Source organism: Salvia miltiorrhiza, chromosome 7, assembly GCF_028751815.1.
Source record: "Salvia miltiorrhiza cultivar Shanhuang (shh) chromosome 7, IMPLAD_Smil_shh, whole genome shotgun sequence".
NCBI lineage: Eukaryota > Viridiplantae > Streptophyta > Magnoliopsida > Lamiales > Lamiaceae > Salvia > Salvia miltiorrhiza.
Genome location: NC_080393.1, coordinates 7,319,650 through 7,336,578, shown reverse-complemented (window position 1 = coordinate 7,336,578; position 16,929 = coordinate 7,319,650). Strand labels below are relative to the sequence as shown.

The window sequence follows — 16,929 nt, the reverse complement described above, 5'->3', positions numbered from 1 at the left end:
TTAAAAACTATTAAATAATCATATAAATTTATAGATAAATTCTATAATATTAAATAATCGTATAAAACTATTAGATAAAATATGTACTATTAAATAATTGTATAAAACTATTAGATAAATCCAACATATCTATTTAATTATAAATCTTACATATATTATAGCAAAATAAATCTTATCCGACGTGGCATCGTATAATCACTTCATTCTAATTTTCCTCAATTCTCATTCACTTGAAAATTTTAGCTTAATAAAATGATGGCATCCATAATAGGAATCATTATACCCTCTTAATTGAGATTGTTCCAAGTGTGACTAAAACTTAAATAAAGTATACCAATAAATTAATCCACGAAAAGCTATCAATTCAAATGTCAATTCATTTTTTAGAAAAGATATTCTTCAACTTAATTCTAATTTTCCTCAATTATCATTCATTCTTATTTATTTATACATTTCTAATCAATTTTTACATTTAAAAACTATTAAATAATCATATAAATTTATAGATAAATTCTATACTATTAAATAATCGTATAAAACTATTAGAGAAAATCTGTACTATTAAATAATTATATAAAACTATTAGATAAATCCAACATATCTATTTAATTATAAATCCTACATAAGAAGGAGCGAGGCGGTGCTTTCAGACGAAGAATTAGAAGGAGATAGGCGCCGCCCCAACTCTGAAAAATAGGTTTACAAATACTCTCTATGATTTTTTATTTATTTATTGCTAATTGTAATCGATTAACTTTTAACTGGAGAGAGTTCTTAATTATCGAGGTGGGTTCTTTGGATGGAAAATAAAGTAAGTACATGAAGTTCTAAAGGGTATAATTGTATAAAAAGTGAAATAGAACTCTTTTTTGTGGACAAAAAAGAGGAGAAATAGGACTCTTTTTCGTGGACGGAGGGAGTATATGATTGAATATGATTTCAAATTTGACGATGTTGTTTAAAGTTTGAGATGAGATTATTTTCATAACTTAATTATAGTTTCACAAATTCTAGACAAAATGATACTTACAAGTAAGTTATAATCTTCAAGCTCCATACAAGATGATGCTCAAAATTCAGATGTGATATTTCAAACTCCAAAGAATATGATTTTCAAAATTTTGACGTTCAAATGTCGTATGTGGTCTTTAGAGCTTCATATTACTATCTGGTCTTATTAGGTCCATATGAGATGATACTCAGATGACATATGTTTAATTAAATTATTTCTTATCCGTCAAATTTAAAGAATTTGAACAAACTTAATACTCTCTCCGTCCCCCAAACATCTTCCCAGGAGAGGATGACACGAGTTTTAATAAAAGTTAGTTATGCATTTGATAAGTGAAGAATGGGTCCCACAAAAAGTGAAATTGTAAGAGTGATAGTTAGTGAAAGTGGAGAACGAGTCCCACAAAAAGTGAAATTGTAAGAATAATAATTAGTGAAATTATTTTAAAAAAATAGGTTAGGAAGATGTTTTGGGGACGAACCAAAATAGAAAAAAAAAGGAAAATGTTTGAGGGACGGAGAGAGTAAATATTATCGATATACGATTAACAGTAAATGCGACACATCAATCGTACATCATATCATACTTCAAATTTACATATTTTTTTCTTCTAAAATATTCAATCCCACATCAACTTTTTATAAACGTCATCAAATGAATATTTATATAAAAATGTATTTCTATTATCACAACCTACATTTAATTGGCGAAAGTGATTAAGATTAATATTATTTCAAATGTTGTATTACTAATTTAATTTAATCATATCAAATTAATTAAAAAAATAATTTATATATAAACTATTTCATATATTATAGTAATAAAAATAATTAAAAATGATGACATAAAATAATTCCCGTCGAATTTCGACGGGTTAGACGCTAGTTTTTATAATTGAGATTATTTTTTCATTACTTAAAATAAGTACTCCAGAATTCCTTAAAAAAAAAAAAGTACTCCAGAAAAGATGATATGTATGACAAGCGTATACCGCGACGCCCAGAGTGATTGCATAAATTTATCATATTGATAATATTCACCTGTTCACAAGTGAAATTATAAAATTCTAGATGGAATTTTCGCCTCTGATTTATTAAGTTTTGCTTGTTAAGTTACTAAAGTTTCTTTTTAAATAGTTATCTATTTTGCAATTTGTGGGAGTGCTTTCTACAATTCTTTTGGTTTGCATAATTCATTTTTAACGTAAGAGTTAAATAAAAATAGAATAAAATAGGTGATAATTATGAGTTTTTTTCTCTAGCATACATAAATGCTCTTTTCAAGGGGGAAAATATGACTTATTTTGTAAGTCCATCTTGCGTTAGTAGTTACTCCTAGTTGGCACACAAGCTTGTCTCTTTTGGATTTGAACTTTCTCTTAAAATAAAAATGAAAGCGCAAAATGAATTACTACTATATGTTTGAATGTGAATTCTTTGATTTAAAAAAAGAATAAATCTAAACTCTCACTCTCAAAAGTGTAATCATCCCAAGTAAACTCTCAATTTCACTGCAAATAAAATACTAAAATGCTGCGAAGCCTCTCAAATTCAAGCCCTGCATCAGAACCATCAAACAATTGACTGGAACAGCTACTTCAATTCAATCAACAAATAACGAATCGCTTAAACTCTAAATGCAAATAATACTTAGCTTTCTAAAATCTGAGTTAAACTTTCTGAAACCTGCAATGTTTGCATACATGCAATTATCACATCACATAAAAGTTTATACATCAATACTGACAAAAACTCTCTTTCATCTATAATTATGCAAAATGTAACTTATGCTCTAAAAAAGTTATGCACAATGTAACTTATGCATGAGACTAGGAAACTGAGAAAACCAAAGATTGTTCATCATGTATATATGCATGAAGATCAGTCTTGGGCATGGTGGTTATGTTTACAAAAAATTATCAGCAAATCATATCATCTCTAATCAGCATCAAGATACTAAGTATGCAAGGAAATCAACATAACAGTACATCTTAACGGAGTAGTCTCGTGTATGTATTTCCAAAACGCAACTGCAGGAAACAAGCTTAAATCAAACTTGTGGTATAGAAATAGCCAGCCAGGCTTTTCCTGTTCACAGAACAAGCAAAAGGAGTTCATTTCATCTTCCCAACTAGAATCAAACTCTATGATCACATAACTTTAGACTGATCAAGCTTAAATAATAATGGGAAAGTTATAAATTTGAAGAAAATACACACTAAATTAAAGATATCATGAGTTCACTTCCAACCAAATGCTCCATCATGTACATATCCTGACACCAAACCAGAACATGAACGTTCACCTTTTCCTCATGTTGCTTACAAATGAAAAAAACTTCTGAGTAATTCTTTGTTTCTTCTACAAGTTCTTGTTAATGATATACGGAGATTCGTTTTCACATTCCTTCCACTGTCCACAGAGAGCATATTAAAAGTTGCATTTAGGGATTTCAGGTCAGCATGTTTGTGCCTCACAGTTACTCCTCGTGGTCAAATTACGGACTATGTCACAAATATTAACACAAAACAAATGAAGTGAGCTTCTTTTAGTAAGCTAAATTAGAGGTTTATTAAACAAGAGCCCAAACATGAGTTCAATCATGTTAAGCTTGCCAAGTGTGCATTAGAATTCAACAGGGAACATCAGCAAAAGGGAGTTCCTCAAAGCAACCGGAGGCACTAATACAACCTAGCTTGTAAGACTAGTGCAGTTAGTATATTTCAGAGATTTAACGCATATGAATAGGATGTGAATACAAAACAAAAAGCACCCTGTTTTGTCCTCCCTCATGCTCACTCTGGCAACCTACTCTAACTCGTTCCTACATATTCTTCTAAACTAACATGCAGCAAACAGCTGAATTAAACAATTAGTCTAGCCCTTCAATTTACCAACTGTTGGAGCTTCAGCATAATCAATGGAAAGTCACCTGCTGCATCCGGCAATCAGCTCAAACCTGAAGACAACACAATTTACAATATTGGACTATTGGTTTTGCACTACAGAATCGTGAAAAAAGCCATTAAAGTAATTGAGTTAAACTTACGACTTAGTGAATGCGACTTCTTAGAGCTTTCACATCACTAATAACTCATTCGGGCAGAACCAGAATCGGACTGAAGAAATTACATGCAGTCACCAGAGGTAGTATCTCAAAGGCAAGGCTCCAATTGACCTTGCTCTGCAACCAATCAATCAAATTACCTCCCTATGAGACGGTTGACCCGTCCAATAAATTAGTTCATTTCCTTGATACTAAGGATTTCATGAATTCAATTTGAGCCGAATTAAAAGGAGGTTTCCTTTTCAAAGCAAGACTATAGATATGCTTTGCCTTATCAATCTTCTCAAGTTTTCCATCTCTGACCAGGCCGTCGATCAGCTTGTTGATGGTGCCCACACTAGGATACCAGTTATTCTCCATACTTTGTTTACACATGTTGTATGCCATGTCGATTTCTCTTGCTTCACAGAAATAATGGATCAAGGTTTGGTAAATTTTTTGATTTGGCTTGTAGCCCTCACTCCTAAAAGCAGAATACACATACATAGCCATTTTTAGATTTCCCATTTTGCAGAAACCTTTGATCACCAAATTATATGTGATCTCATCAGGAAACTCAGGAGATTTCTTCAATCTCCGCATGTAATCCAACAACTTATTAGCATCCCATGTACGCCCCTTATTCACCAAGTATTGAATCCTCACATTGAAGGTCGCAATATTGGGAAGACAACCTTTTAATACCATCCGGCTCCACAATCCATTCGCAATCTCTGGCCAGTTCGACTTGTAAGAGGCCTCTATAAGCAAGGTGTATGTAAAAACATCAGGAGCTAGTCCCCATTTTCCCATCCCAGCCATGACAAGAAACGCCTTATCCAGTATACCCATTTCACATAAACCCTTGATAACAATATTAAAAGAATATGCATCTAGCACAATTCCAAATCTAGCAGGAACATCATTTAGAAACCAATTAATCGCCTGTAAATCCCGAGATTCAGTCAATACCTTCAAAGCAGCATTGAATGACTTAACAGTCCTCACACAACCATACAAATGCATGTCACAAAACGTATTGACAGCATGCTTAGTCATTCTAGCCCTCCCATACAACATAATTATTCGTATAATGAACCCTTCCCGACGACCCTGTGGCAGAGTCTTCTGATGCTCAAGCAAATTCTCGATATAATCAAGCCGGCCCGCCCCAGCTAACCTAGAGACTGTGTCCTCAAAGACAAATCGGTTCTCAACAACAAGCTTATTTGTGGCATTGGCCTTAAATAAATTGAACAGTTTCTCAGGGTCCCTTTCCTTCTTTAGCTTAACCAATGCAGGCTCATCTACTGAACTAGGTTTTCCAGCACTACTGCTGGCGGAGATAACTTTATTAACGGATGAAGAAACAGCTGCGGTGGCCAGATTACGGTGCACGGCGCCAAACCTGCGAATCAGTCGCAGAGTGAGCATGTTCTAGAAAAGCCCTAATTTTCATGCATACCCACCGGCCAAAATCACAGATTTTATCAATAAATCGCCTGCAAAATGCGTTCACCTATCTCAGACACCCACAACCAAACCAATTTTTTTTTTTTATCGTGGATCAAATTAATCAAATCCCATCTCGAGAAACAAACAAAATCAATCAAATGCAGCACAAAATCCCAGAAATAAAATCCAACCAAAAAACGTACTAATAAGCCCCAAAATCCAAATGAGGTTTCCCCAAATTGCAGATTAGAATCTGGGCAAGTGATATAATAGCTAAAACAATGCGAATATTGAATCGATATGCTTTGTTTAGAGATTGGAACGGATAAATCAGATAATCAAGATAGGAGAAGAGATGGGTTATATACATACATGTATTTGTATGTATATGTTAGTTTGGGTGAGTGGAGAGGGTTTTGAGTCCATGAGCATTTTAGGTTGGGGGTTTTGGGTTCAGTTTTTCCAGAACTGAGGTCTTACTGATCTGATGCACGCGGTTGCACGATAAGTTTTTTTCCCTGCTGATGTGGCCAAATACTATTGGCTTTCTTGTAGCGCCGCATTCGGCTGGGATGGAATTGACTATGCTCTCCCCATAACCCATGGACTTGGGTCAATCGATCTAGCCCAACAGTTTTGAGAGCTCTGGGCCACTGGCTGTAGCCTCGTCTTAAAAAGGATAAGTAAATTGTGTGTATTCATACCCCTAATTACATTTGTTTGATATTTGAGAATTTTAACAGGGTCTAATAATTGATCCTTTATTTTTGAAAAGGGAAATCTTTTACCAACTATTTTATGCTTTTCATGCGCACGGACCCACAAAATTTTAGTTTTCATTCTTTCATCTAAGTGTACATATGCATCATAAATGTGATATATATAATTGGTGTATACAAAATAATCACTACTTTCTTGGTAGATAGTGTGGGTAAAACCCTTGATTTCTTGTAGTGATATAGTAGTTTGACAATATATAAGCTTCCATTGCAAAAAAAATCTACACCCTTAGCATGTGACAATGAAATTAAGGTTGAGCTAGATAATAAATTCTTCATCTATAATTAAACTTCCAATAACAGTAGCTAGTCTCCGTGACTATGATATGAGAAGATTTGTTAGATAATCAAGACTTTAAGCAATTAATTGCAGGAGTGCAAGCATGAGCAGTTCCATGAGCATTGGTGCAGTGTGCTAAAGAAGCATGTGCATCCACACTTTTTATGTTGACGTTGTCTAGTAGTATACCGGTGCACGGAACTGTCTCGCTGCAGCTCAAGTTTATTGTAGCATTCTTCGCCATAGACGTTCCATGGAGTCCACTGTACCTCACATTACTCACTTTCACACCAGAAACCTAATCCATCTTCATATCATGAGTATATATATATATACATTTGAAAAAGACAAAAAAAATGAAATTTGGTTACCTTGTTATTGCATGTTTGGTGAGGGCAGTAGTATTGGTCTATGATGACAGGATTGTCAGCTGATTCGAAGTTTATGTTGGAGAAGACGATGTTCTTGGCAAATCCCGCGCCTCCCTTCACACAAAAGAAAACGAAAATGCAGTGAGATTTTGTCGTCACAAAGTATGTATATTAATTTAGTATGTGTTAAATTTGATCTTACCTGCCATGATTTGATCCTCACGCCATTTTGAGTCCTAATAAAACTGCAGTTTTCTACATGTATTCCTTCAACTTCGTCGTGTTTCCCATTTTTACCTAAACTTCCAATGCTGCAAGACAAGAGCAGGAAATTCTCTTACTACATAAATTTTTTGAGCTTCCCCGTCCGATAAAAATATATATATGGAACGAAGGGAGTATTAATTAGTGAAAATTAAGAGGTCAAAGACAACGAATCGTACCTTATACCGTGACCGGGGCCACAAGTGATCCTCGAAATAAAGACACTAGAAGTGCCTCCATTGATCGCGATGCAGTCATCCCCTGTTAGAGAAACGAGACGAGGATTATATTGTATCTACGAGCTAACTACTAATTACAATAAATTGATTTAAAAAATTAGAATTTTGAAAGGGGCTAGAGAATGTACCTGTTGCCATGACACAATCTTGAATGTTAAGATTTGTGGAAGAACTGATGTCTATGCCATCTGTATTAGGACTAGTTCCAGGTGCAGTAATATGAAGATTTGAAATATTTGCATGATTGCATCCATTTATTGAAATGTGGTTCCTTTGGCTATTCATGTGTTTCAATCCGCTGACGTGGAGGTTGTTGCAATGAGAAAATCTCATTGCCTGAAATTAATTTTCATGACAAGTTTATATAGATACAATGTTAGTGCTTTGATGCATGCTGATTATAGTGTTTGTTACTCCTGAAATTAATTTTGTAAATGATTGCTTTGTATTAAATCCTGAACTTACTGTTGGTGAGTTACTTTGATCGCCCTGAACAGAGAAAAATTAAAAGTGAGTTAAAACATTTACAGAATACCAGAAAATAGTTATATTATGAGAAGGAATTTCAAACTCAATTCAGACAAATTATTCTAAAACTTTATTATTTCTAAGTGATATCATAGCAGTGAAAGAAGTATCACATATTTGAATATGTTGTTGCATCAGCCCAACTAAATTCAGTTAGGATTTATTAGTCTCTAATTAGAGATTATTAATATTCAGTTAAAATTTAATTAGATCGAATGCACCGTACATCTGAATGTACTGTGTGATTTCAAATCGTAGTTACTTACGTGGCGCCACCAAGAATCGCCTTGCCCATCAATCACGCCTTGTCCATTTCCCACCACAGAGAGCCCTTCAACTTGATGGAAGAAAATCCATTCACCAACATCCTCATTTCCCCAAGCTTCTCTTGGATGTGCAACAATGCTTCCCAATATCTGTCAAATAAATTTGTATCATCAATCTTCTAGAAAGGTCTTTTTGGATATGGGGAACAAATTAAGATTATTTTTAAAACAGAGATATTTTAATATTCATCTCAACCTGCTCAAAATCCCTCCTTATGGTTTTTTAAATTATAGGAGTATAATTCCTAATGTTATAATTTACCTCAAAAGTTATGGATCTTGAATTGCATGGGCCTGCAAATTTGACAGAAGATACCAAAAATGTACTTCCACTCGGTACAATCACCTTACTTGTTGTTCCCAAACTTTTGTTGCAGGCTGCTGCCCATGCCGATTCAAATGCCTATTAATGTAAAACATTAGTTCAAACAATAATATATGAGCCCAATCTTTTATTTTAGAATTATACTGTATGTTCTAAATTGATATATATGTAGCATATTATTGAAATAGAATATGATAAGAAATATACAACAAATGAAAACCAACATTCTAAAAGCCATAACAATATTTACTTTAGCATCATCTGTTCTCCCATTTCCAGTAGCACCAAATTTAGTCACATCAAATGTTGTATCCGAACTCGAACCCAATCTTGTTCGTGCACATTTAACAATGCTTAATTCCAAAACTACCCCGCACAATAACAAAAGGTACACCATAAAGCCCTGCATTATATTTTTAAAAACATAAGATGACCATTAGCAAGAATAATCGCACATATATTACATTAATTAATCCAATAAGGTGATTTAGTCACAACCATCGAATGTATTTAGGCGAAACAATCTGAAAATATTATTTGCAACAAGTATATATATAATGCGGTTGCAGTATAACACGATTGAGTATCTAATCCTAATTAAGATAGAATAATTAGCGTGTGAGCTATATGCATGCCTAGCTTAATGTCAAAAGATCGATTTCTACAATAAGATATTGAACTTTAGTGCCATATATACCATTGCCTTTTGAATAATGCAGAAAAACTTGTAATCTTAAGCTAAGCAATCAGTCCAAATTAACTATTTATAGTGAAACCTTAATTCGGTCAATTTATGACCAGTGTCCCATATTATGGTTGTATTATCTTAAAACTAGATTTGATTAATCTGTAGTATTAAATTAACTTTGCAATTTCATTGCCTGAACATAACTTACTAAATCTCTTTAGTGGATTTATATACTATTTACATATGTATATATGAATACACAATCAAACATCCAACTATAGAAACTTAAACCTCATGTTTTCAATGTCCAATTAAAGTTTCTTTCCCTTACGTAGTATGTACATAATTTTTCTTCCACCAACTTCTAAAACAACGTAATGTATATATTTTTGTCTTTGGAATTTACATAGTATATATGCAAAAATAACACCTTTGATCTCGTCAAATAAAACATGTACAAACTCAACAGTAATCGTGTTAAATTTGAAGTCTGAAACTTAATTGAAAAAAAAAATTCTGGATCTTATGCATAAAAATCTCAATAGATCATAGCAATGTTCTATATATCAAAGTGCATGTACACAAATTTAGTTAATCCCATTTATAGCTATGCGAAAATTTCATTTTTACAAATTAATTAAAAAGTAGCCAATTATTCCGTGATTTTAACACATGAGATCCTCTGTCCCACTATTTTGTGTGTACCACCGTGTACCATTCTTAATTTATTATAATTTTTAATTATATTTTCTTCAATTTTAATTTATTATGCTTTAATATTATAAAAGGATAATTAACAAGGGTTCACTCATCCAATTAGGGTTTATAATTATTTTTTATATTTATTTGAATTAATAATTGATTCTTTGGGTTCATTAATTCAAAGTTAGGGTATATAATTAATTTTTAAAAATTTTATTTTTTAGTTATAATTAGAGTTTATAATATAATAATATTTTTTATTTTTATAAAAAAACAATTATAAAATAAATAAATTAATAGTGGTACACACAAAATAGTAGAACAGGAGATCCCATCTATGATTTTAAGAGACACATACATTCAAAGTTTCAAACAAAAGAAATTACATAATTAAAGTATTAATGGTGATGGAGATTCCCACTTAATCCATGTATTATATTAATTGACGGACAAACACATAAACAAATTAAGACTAAACTCCACTCACTGAAACCAACTCTATTTAAGGCTGTAGGAATCGTACAAGAAAAATACTACTAATAAAAGTAATTTGAGCAGTTTAAGTAGAAACAGAAATTTTATTAGTATTATTTATGCGTTGTATTCTTTGGGTTGCAATATAACGTCGAATCCATGGTATGCCGTCTTCATTGGCTTTGATCATTATGAAGAAGACGAGCCTGTATATGATGAGCATGCTGAATATAATGCTGAGATCCACCCATTTTTATTGATGAACGTCCACTTGAACTTCGTTTGTTAAAATGAACTCTCCTGAGATTTTGGGAAGAAGAGGTGATATGGCGTCAAACATCAATCCTTTCAGATCATTTTTGTATTGTCCCTGCATTACGCGTCATGAAATTTAATTTGACTATGAAAAGAATCAAAAAGAATTTATGTCGCAAACTGTGTTTATAAAATGAAGACTGCGTGCGTGTGAATAGAATTATCAGGCCCGGCACTGGGCCTAGACGAGGAGTACGACCGCCTAGAGTCCAGGGCAAAATGAGGCTCTAGCTAATTTTTTATTATTTATTTTTATTATTATATTGAAATAAGATTTTTTTTTTTTAATTGCATATTGGGTCCCCACGAGTGAAAAAATGCATACAAGCCCAAAATTTTCAATCTTATTCCATTAAAAAAATGGCCCACAAACACCCAATCAAATCATATATTCATATTCAATTAAAAAATGGCCCATGAAATCTATCATTCTAAGTGATCACAATCGGATTTATCGAAGCCCATATATATTTTCTTATTTGATGCAATGATTTATTGCAACTTACCTGTAAAGCCCAGAATTGAAAACTGACGTACGAGAGGGGATAGCGCCAAACAAGCTTCGGCATGTCATTTGGGAGCCGGAAAAAGCCAGATGCAAGCATAAATATTCCCTACAACATAAAGTGGCCGGAAAAGGAAGCCAAATTTATCATGGTACATACAAAATGAAAATAAAAGTAAAAATTCAGACAGATCAAAAAATTAGGCAAAACATCCTATATGGATTTCAAATTGGTCTTCCATTTTCTATTACGAATATGGGATCATAGACACCTATGTTTTAAAAACTCTCATAATCGTCAAAAAGAAAATATATGATCGAACAATTATATATGTTTTGAATATTTTATATGAAATAAAAAAATTCATTTATGGAAAAAAAAAAGAAGAAGAAAAAGAAACCTGAATTCCGGCGCCGATGACGACCCCCAAGTGGTAATCAGGAACAAGAGAAGCTATGGCCATCATGAGGCTCTCGGTCACACTCGTGCATGCATAAAGGCACAATACGAAGAATGTATAATGCCATAAACCCACCATGAAGTAGCAAATTGTTGCACTCACTAAACTTATCACAATCAAATATGGCATTGATGAAAAACTGTTGCTTATAACAAATGCACCCACACCATAGTGCCCGTTCAGCCTCTCCCTTTGGAAAACCTAATCAAATCACTTATATAAGAATTGCAAACCTTCCATTAAAAAGAGTCTTATATCACGTTGGATACGAATTTTAATAAAGTTGTTAAAATTGTTGTAAGTCGTTTAAATGTACAATTTATAAGGATAATATTAGTACAAAAAAGTAAAATAAAGATACATTATTATTAGTTAAAACATAAATGAAATAATCGTATAATTTATTTATAATTAAATATGATGTTATAGTTTAAAAAGTGAAATTTAACTCTTCTTGGTGGAATAAAAAAATAAGTGAAACTATATCTTTTTTTATAGATGGGAAGAGTATTTTTTTTCTCAAACTAGTGTGCTCGAGCTGTCTCTATATAAAATTAAGTCGTCAGTCAGTCACATGTCGATTTTTTATAAACTAGACCTAGTTAATGGGCGGCCCTCTTGTGTGGATGGCCATCATATCTTAATTAAACTTATTATGGACTAATAAATTTGATGGTGGAATCTTCTCAAAAAATAATAAATTTGATGGTGGAATCTTCTCGAAAAAAAAGAAAGAAAGAAAAAAAGAAAGAAAGAAAAGTGATGGTGGAATACTAAATTACTACTCATGATTGTAGATTAATAAATAAATCCGTGTCCAGATTTTTTGTGTATACAGAAATTATATGTTACCTTCATATCCTCCACAAAAGAAGGATAACCTCCAATGGACATCATGGTTATAAAACCAAAAACGAAAGCCGTGCATGCTCCCCTCGCCTGCATTTCCCAATCATTATTGCTACAATAATATATTTAAAACATTAAAAAATATTAATAAACAGTTGAATATTTTTAAATATACATATATATATATCAACAACTGCCACCCATGTTACCAAGATCACTATTAAAAACTCCCCAGTAATATCAAATTGAAAAAAGAGTAATTAGTTCAATTCAAAGTCTAAATTTTTAATTTGTATTATATACTAGTATTTTTTTTGTATTTAATAATACTACATAAAATATTACCTTGATGGAACTATACGCAGTTCCTAAGTCAAAGTAAACGGTTCCAACACTGATTATGACCACGATGTATACCGCAAGCCTCAGCCGATAATACCCCAAATCCCTCCACATATTAACAAACGACCGTTGTGTCAATGGGATTACTTGTCTCACCAAACTAGCCCCATCGTCAATCCCTCCAAAATCTACAACACTTCCTCTCTATATATAAATGCAAACACAAAAACATCATCTTTTCTTAGATAATAAATGTACAACAAAATAGATGACATAGCTAGGCAAAAACTTACAACTTTGGATATTTCCTCAATCTTTTCATTTGCTGAACAACAATATTCGGAGCTACGATAAGAGTCTAGAAGCATTTCGATAGCTTCAGCTGCCCTCATTTTCCCTAGAGGATCATCGTCTGCCTCAAACTGTGATAAACAGAGTAAAATAAATCACTATTTTTATTTATAGAAAGGTGAAAAGGAAGGGACTGATTAAAATCGTCCAGCACCTGCAGCTTCATTGATTCTCCGAGAGTTGCCTTGACTTTGTCGAAGTCGGAGTTGATGCAACGGATGAAGTGATCAGCCGGGTTCCTGAATTCAGGGCAAGGGAAACCGGCACCGGCAAAGAACTGCACACAACTTCTCTGTCTCATATTTTATTGGTTGTAAATCGTAATTAATCGTTACGAAAAGGGAAAGATTAATTCTTGCCTCGTCAGCTTTTGAAGCTTCGCCAAAGTAGACAGTTGTACCACGAGAAAGCAAGCATAGTTTGTCAAACAGCTCAAACACTTCACTGCTAGGCTGGTGGAATGACGCTATAACTGTCCGGTTATGTTTAGCCAATCCGCGTAGTGTCTGAGTCACAAAGAATGCTGCGGCGCTGCATGCGCCACTCCACAAATATTATTAGTTACAAAATAACAATCGATCAAGTATAGAAAGACAATGAAATTTTGTAGGTCTAACCTGTCTAGTCCACTAGTTGGTTCATCAAGAAAGAGCAATCTTGGCCTCATGAGGATCTCAAGTGCAATGCTGACTCTTCGCCTTTCGCCTCCGCTGATCCCTCGCAAGTGCCAGTTGCCTATGACAGTATTAGCACAGTCTTGAAGTCCCATTTCTAGGATGGTGCTGTCTATGATCTCGCATTTCTCAGACCAGCTCATCCTATCGGGGAGGCGGAATCGAGCTGAATATGCAATTGTTTCTCGCACTGTTAGAGTCCCAAGCAAGCTTTCGTCTTGTGTTACATATGCCTGCACCACCAAACATTTCCAAAAATATCATCATCACCATCATCATCTTTATTGAGATAGAATTAAATAAAGATTGTATAGACTCACGACGGTCCCAAAAGATAAGTTGGCCTTACGGCCGTTGAGGAGAATGGCACCGGAGAGGAAGGCGTTGGGGGCAAGGCGGCCGGATAAGGCGTCGAGCAGCGTGGTTTTGCCGGAGCCGGAAGGTCCGATGAGGGCTGTTAAGGTTCGTGGGTGAGCATAGCCAGAGAGTTGGTTGAGAATTGTGTGTGTTTTGGCGTTGTTGAGGGCGATCGTTACAGTCAAATCCTTCCACGCAAGGTTGCATGCAGATGCAGTCTCCGACATTGTCCCACCATAGTTCATGTGCCCCATCATTGCCGTTAGAGTTTTTACCTATGAACCTACACCAGAATTAGAATACTCTCCATTTTTAAATGGTATTCCTTCTCCCATTAATCTAAAACTTCCGTATTTCTTGCTAGATGCTTCAAAGAATAAAATTGAAAACGCGTTTTCTTATATATAAATAAAGAAGAATTCGTATTTGAAACGTGTTTGGAAGTACTACTATTATTATTATTATTATTATTATTATTATTATTATTATTATTATTATTATTATTATTTAAAGATCATGTGATGCGGACTTGAACTAGCTGAGAGTCTGAGACCTTTTAACTATTTTAACATTAGACCAACACACTTACCTAAGTATCCTTATTCATGGATCAAATAATTAATTAACTATCTTTCAAAAATAATGACCGTGCCATTGAGCTTATTCTGTGAAATTAAAATAAAAGTAAGGACAATTGCAATAAGAGAAATATATAAAATGGTTAATAGTAGTTTTTATTCATTTCTAAAATTATAAGAAAACTACCCACATACAAATGAAAATTATAAAAATTTCTCATTTTTAGCATAAAATGACAAAAATATTGCTCTTACTTAATAGATTTGAATATCCGCCTCATTGTTCTATATTACTCAAATCTTGAAATTTATTCAATATGCTCACTGCAAGTCGAGCTGCCAAACATCAATAGTCGAGCATTTATAGAAAACACAATACTGCTTGACATACACAACTACTTTGAATCAAGCAGTTGAGCATTAGCGGAAAATGCATTAATACTAACATGTGGGTAAAATTTTTTTAAATAAGTACTCCCTCAGCCACAAAAATTGTTCATTTTTGTTATTTTGGGACGTCTACAAAATTTAGTTCTTTTCCACTTTTGGCAACTTTCTATCACATGGTGGGCTCTTATCTCCACTCACAATACATTTAATTATCATTATTAATACTACTTTTTTAGTGGGACCATTTCTCCATTCACAATAAACTCAACAATTTTCATTAAAACTCATGCCGTCCTCTTTTAGGACTATTTTTTGTGGATAGGGGGAGTATAATTTATTTGTAAAAAATAATTTTTTATTGTATATTTTATTTTTTAAAACAAATAGATATCATTTTCACCTGATATAAAATATAGGAAATTGTGGCAATAATTAATGATATCAACTCATAAACCACACATTTGATATTATTTAAAATAAATACATATTATATACTCCTTATATTCCACTAAAAGTGGCAATTTATTTTATTGAACATAAAATAAGGAGAATCTGTAAAATGGTAGGGGCTACATTTTTTATTGGTTAAATCCTGTCATTTATGGAAAAAGATCACTTATAGTAAGACAACTCAAAATCAAATACAAGTCACTTTTAATGGAATGGAGGGACTATAAAATGTCTCTCTATCTCATATACAAGTCCTCTCTCTCTTTCAAACACATAGCCAGAAATGGGAGAAAACTTCTTCACCCTCTCGGTGACGTGAAGCAGTAGTGAACAGTGAAGCGGCAGTGGCGGTGCTTTTACCGAAGAAGAAAATCGTGAGGTTGAAAAAGTTTTCTCCAAACTTTTTTATTGATAAATTAATAATATTAAATAAAGAAATTTAAAGGTCACGCCACAGGGGACTTGAACCCCAAGACCTTTGGCCTTAGGCATTAATCTCTTACCGCTTGGTCAACACACGCATACAAAATATAAAGTTTTCCCCAAACTTTTAGTCGTGTGTGTGTGTGAGAGAGAGAGAGAGAGAGAGAGAGAGTAGATGGTGATATGAATTTAAAAATTAATTTATATATATATATATATATTTCATGTGTAAATAATTTTTATTGGAGTGTTGGCATATCAAATCCATATCATATTCAATTTGAAAAAATTGAAATTGAAAGAAAAAAACTTATTTATTTATTCACAAATTTTAAATTTGTTAATAGAAGTAAAATACTCCCTTCCTCCATAAAAGAATTTTCTATTTTACCTTATCGGGACATCCATAAAAAAAATTCATACTTATATCCATCACTTATAATATTTTATTTATTTTTACTTTTCAATTTATTATCATTTTTAATATTAATTAATAATATTTTTTCATTACTTTTAATATACTCAATTATTTTTTTTAAGACTCGTGTCACTTTGTCAAAGTATATAAAATCCGAAGCACTACAATAGCAGTTGTATTTGTCAACGGCATCGATGGGCCCAAAGAATGTACAACCACATAGCAGCTAGGTTTGAATATGATTAACTAAAGTATAGCCCGTGGAGCATGTCCAATATTATAATGTTATAAAACCAGCTAATCGAGTTTACTATTGCAACCTTTGAAA

General features: G+C 33.1%; 4 protein-coding genes across 4 annotated transcripts in view; all 4 read right to left on the bottom strand.

Moving 5' to 3' along the window:
• LOC130992114 (nucleolar complex-associated protein 2) overlaps positions 1–16,929 on the bottom strand; it is an 884,658-nt gene that overhangs the window by 156,631 nt on the left and 711,098 nt on the right. The gene's annotated exons all lie outside the window — the stretch shown is intronic.
• Positions 3,605–5,933, bottom strand: LOC130992144 (pentatricopeptide repeat-containing protein At1g80150, mitochondrial-like). Its single transcript, XM_057916671.1, has 2 exons — positions 4,061–5,933; positions 3,605–3,970 (listed from the first exon to the last, which is right to left on the bottom strand). Exon 1 carries the CDS (start codon positions 5,489–5,491, stop codon positions 4,256–4,258), a length of 1,236 nt encoding a protein of 411 aa, XP_057772654.1. The 5' UTR covers positions 5,492–5,933; the 3' UTR covers positions 3,605–3,970; positions 4,061–4,255.
• LOC130993768 (probable polygalacturonase At3g15720) lies at positions 6,622–9,021 on the bottom strand. The gene is made up of 9 exons (XM_057918806.1): positions 8,875–9,021; positions 8,562–8,702; positions 8,240–8,389; positions 7,911–7,934; positions 7,574–7,781; positions 7,386–7,467; positions 7,145–7,253; positions 6,943–7,056; positions 6,622–6,869 (listed from the first exon to the last, which is right to left on the bottom strand). The coding sequence occupies exons 1-9, from the start codon at positions 9,019–9,021 to the stop codon at positions 6,639–6,641; spliced, it is 1,206 nt and encodes a 401-aa protein (XP_057774789.1). The 3' UTR covers positions 6,622–6,638.
• On the bottom strand, positions 10,434–14,700 carry LOC130992124 (ABC transporter G family member 11-like). Its single transcript, XM_057916635.1, has 10 exons — positions 14,306–14,700; positions 13,929–14,218; positions 13,671–13,842; positions 13,466–13,588; positions 13,254–13,382; positions 12,964–13,164; positions 12,622–12,708; positions 11,710–11,970; positions 11,310–11,417; positions 10,434–10,858 (listed from the first exon to the last, which is right to left on the bottom strand). Exons 1-10 carry the CDS (start codon positions 14,597–14,599, stop codon positions 10,742–10,744), a joined length of 1,782 nt encoding a protein of 593 aa, XP_057772618.1. The 5' UTR covers positions 14,600–14,700; the 3' UTR covers positions 10,434–10,741.

What these genes read in the sequence shown, in the direction of transcription:
- LOC130992144 (XM_057916671.1), bottom strand. Translation starts at nt 5,491, where the DNA reads ATGCTCACTCTGCGACTGATTCGCAGGTTTGGCGCCGTGCACCGTAAT.
- LOC130993768 (XM_057918806.1), bottom strand. Translation starts at nt 9,021, where the DNA reads ATGGTGTACCTTTTGTTATTGTGCGGGGTAGTTTTGGAATTAAGCATT. An exon ending in CAAGATCCATAACTTTTGAG is followed by an intron (nt 8,390 to 8,561) that starts GTAAATTATAAC and finishes TTTATTTGACAG; the next exon opens with ATATTGGGAAGCATTGTTGC. An exon ending in GCGATTCTTGGTGGCGCCAC is followed by an intron (nt 7,935 to 8,239) that starts GTAAGTAACTAC and finishes TTCTCTGTTCAG; the next exon opens with GGCGATCAAAGTAACTCACC.
- LOC130992124 (XM_057916635.1), bottom strand. Translation starts at nt 14,599, where the DNA reads ATGATGGGGCACATGAACTATGGTGGGACAATGTCGGAGACTGCATCT. An exon ending in AAGCTTCAAAAGCTGACGAG is followed by an intron (nt 13,589 to 13,670) that starts GCAAGAATTAAT and finishes AGTTGTGTGCAG; the next exon opens with TTCTTTGCCGGTGCCGGTTT. An exon ending in TCATCGGCGCCGGAATTCAG is followed by an intron (nt 11,418 to 11,709) that starts GTTTCTTTTTCT and finishes TTTATGTTGTAG; the next exon opens with GGAATATTTATGCTTGCATC.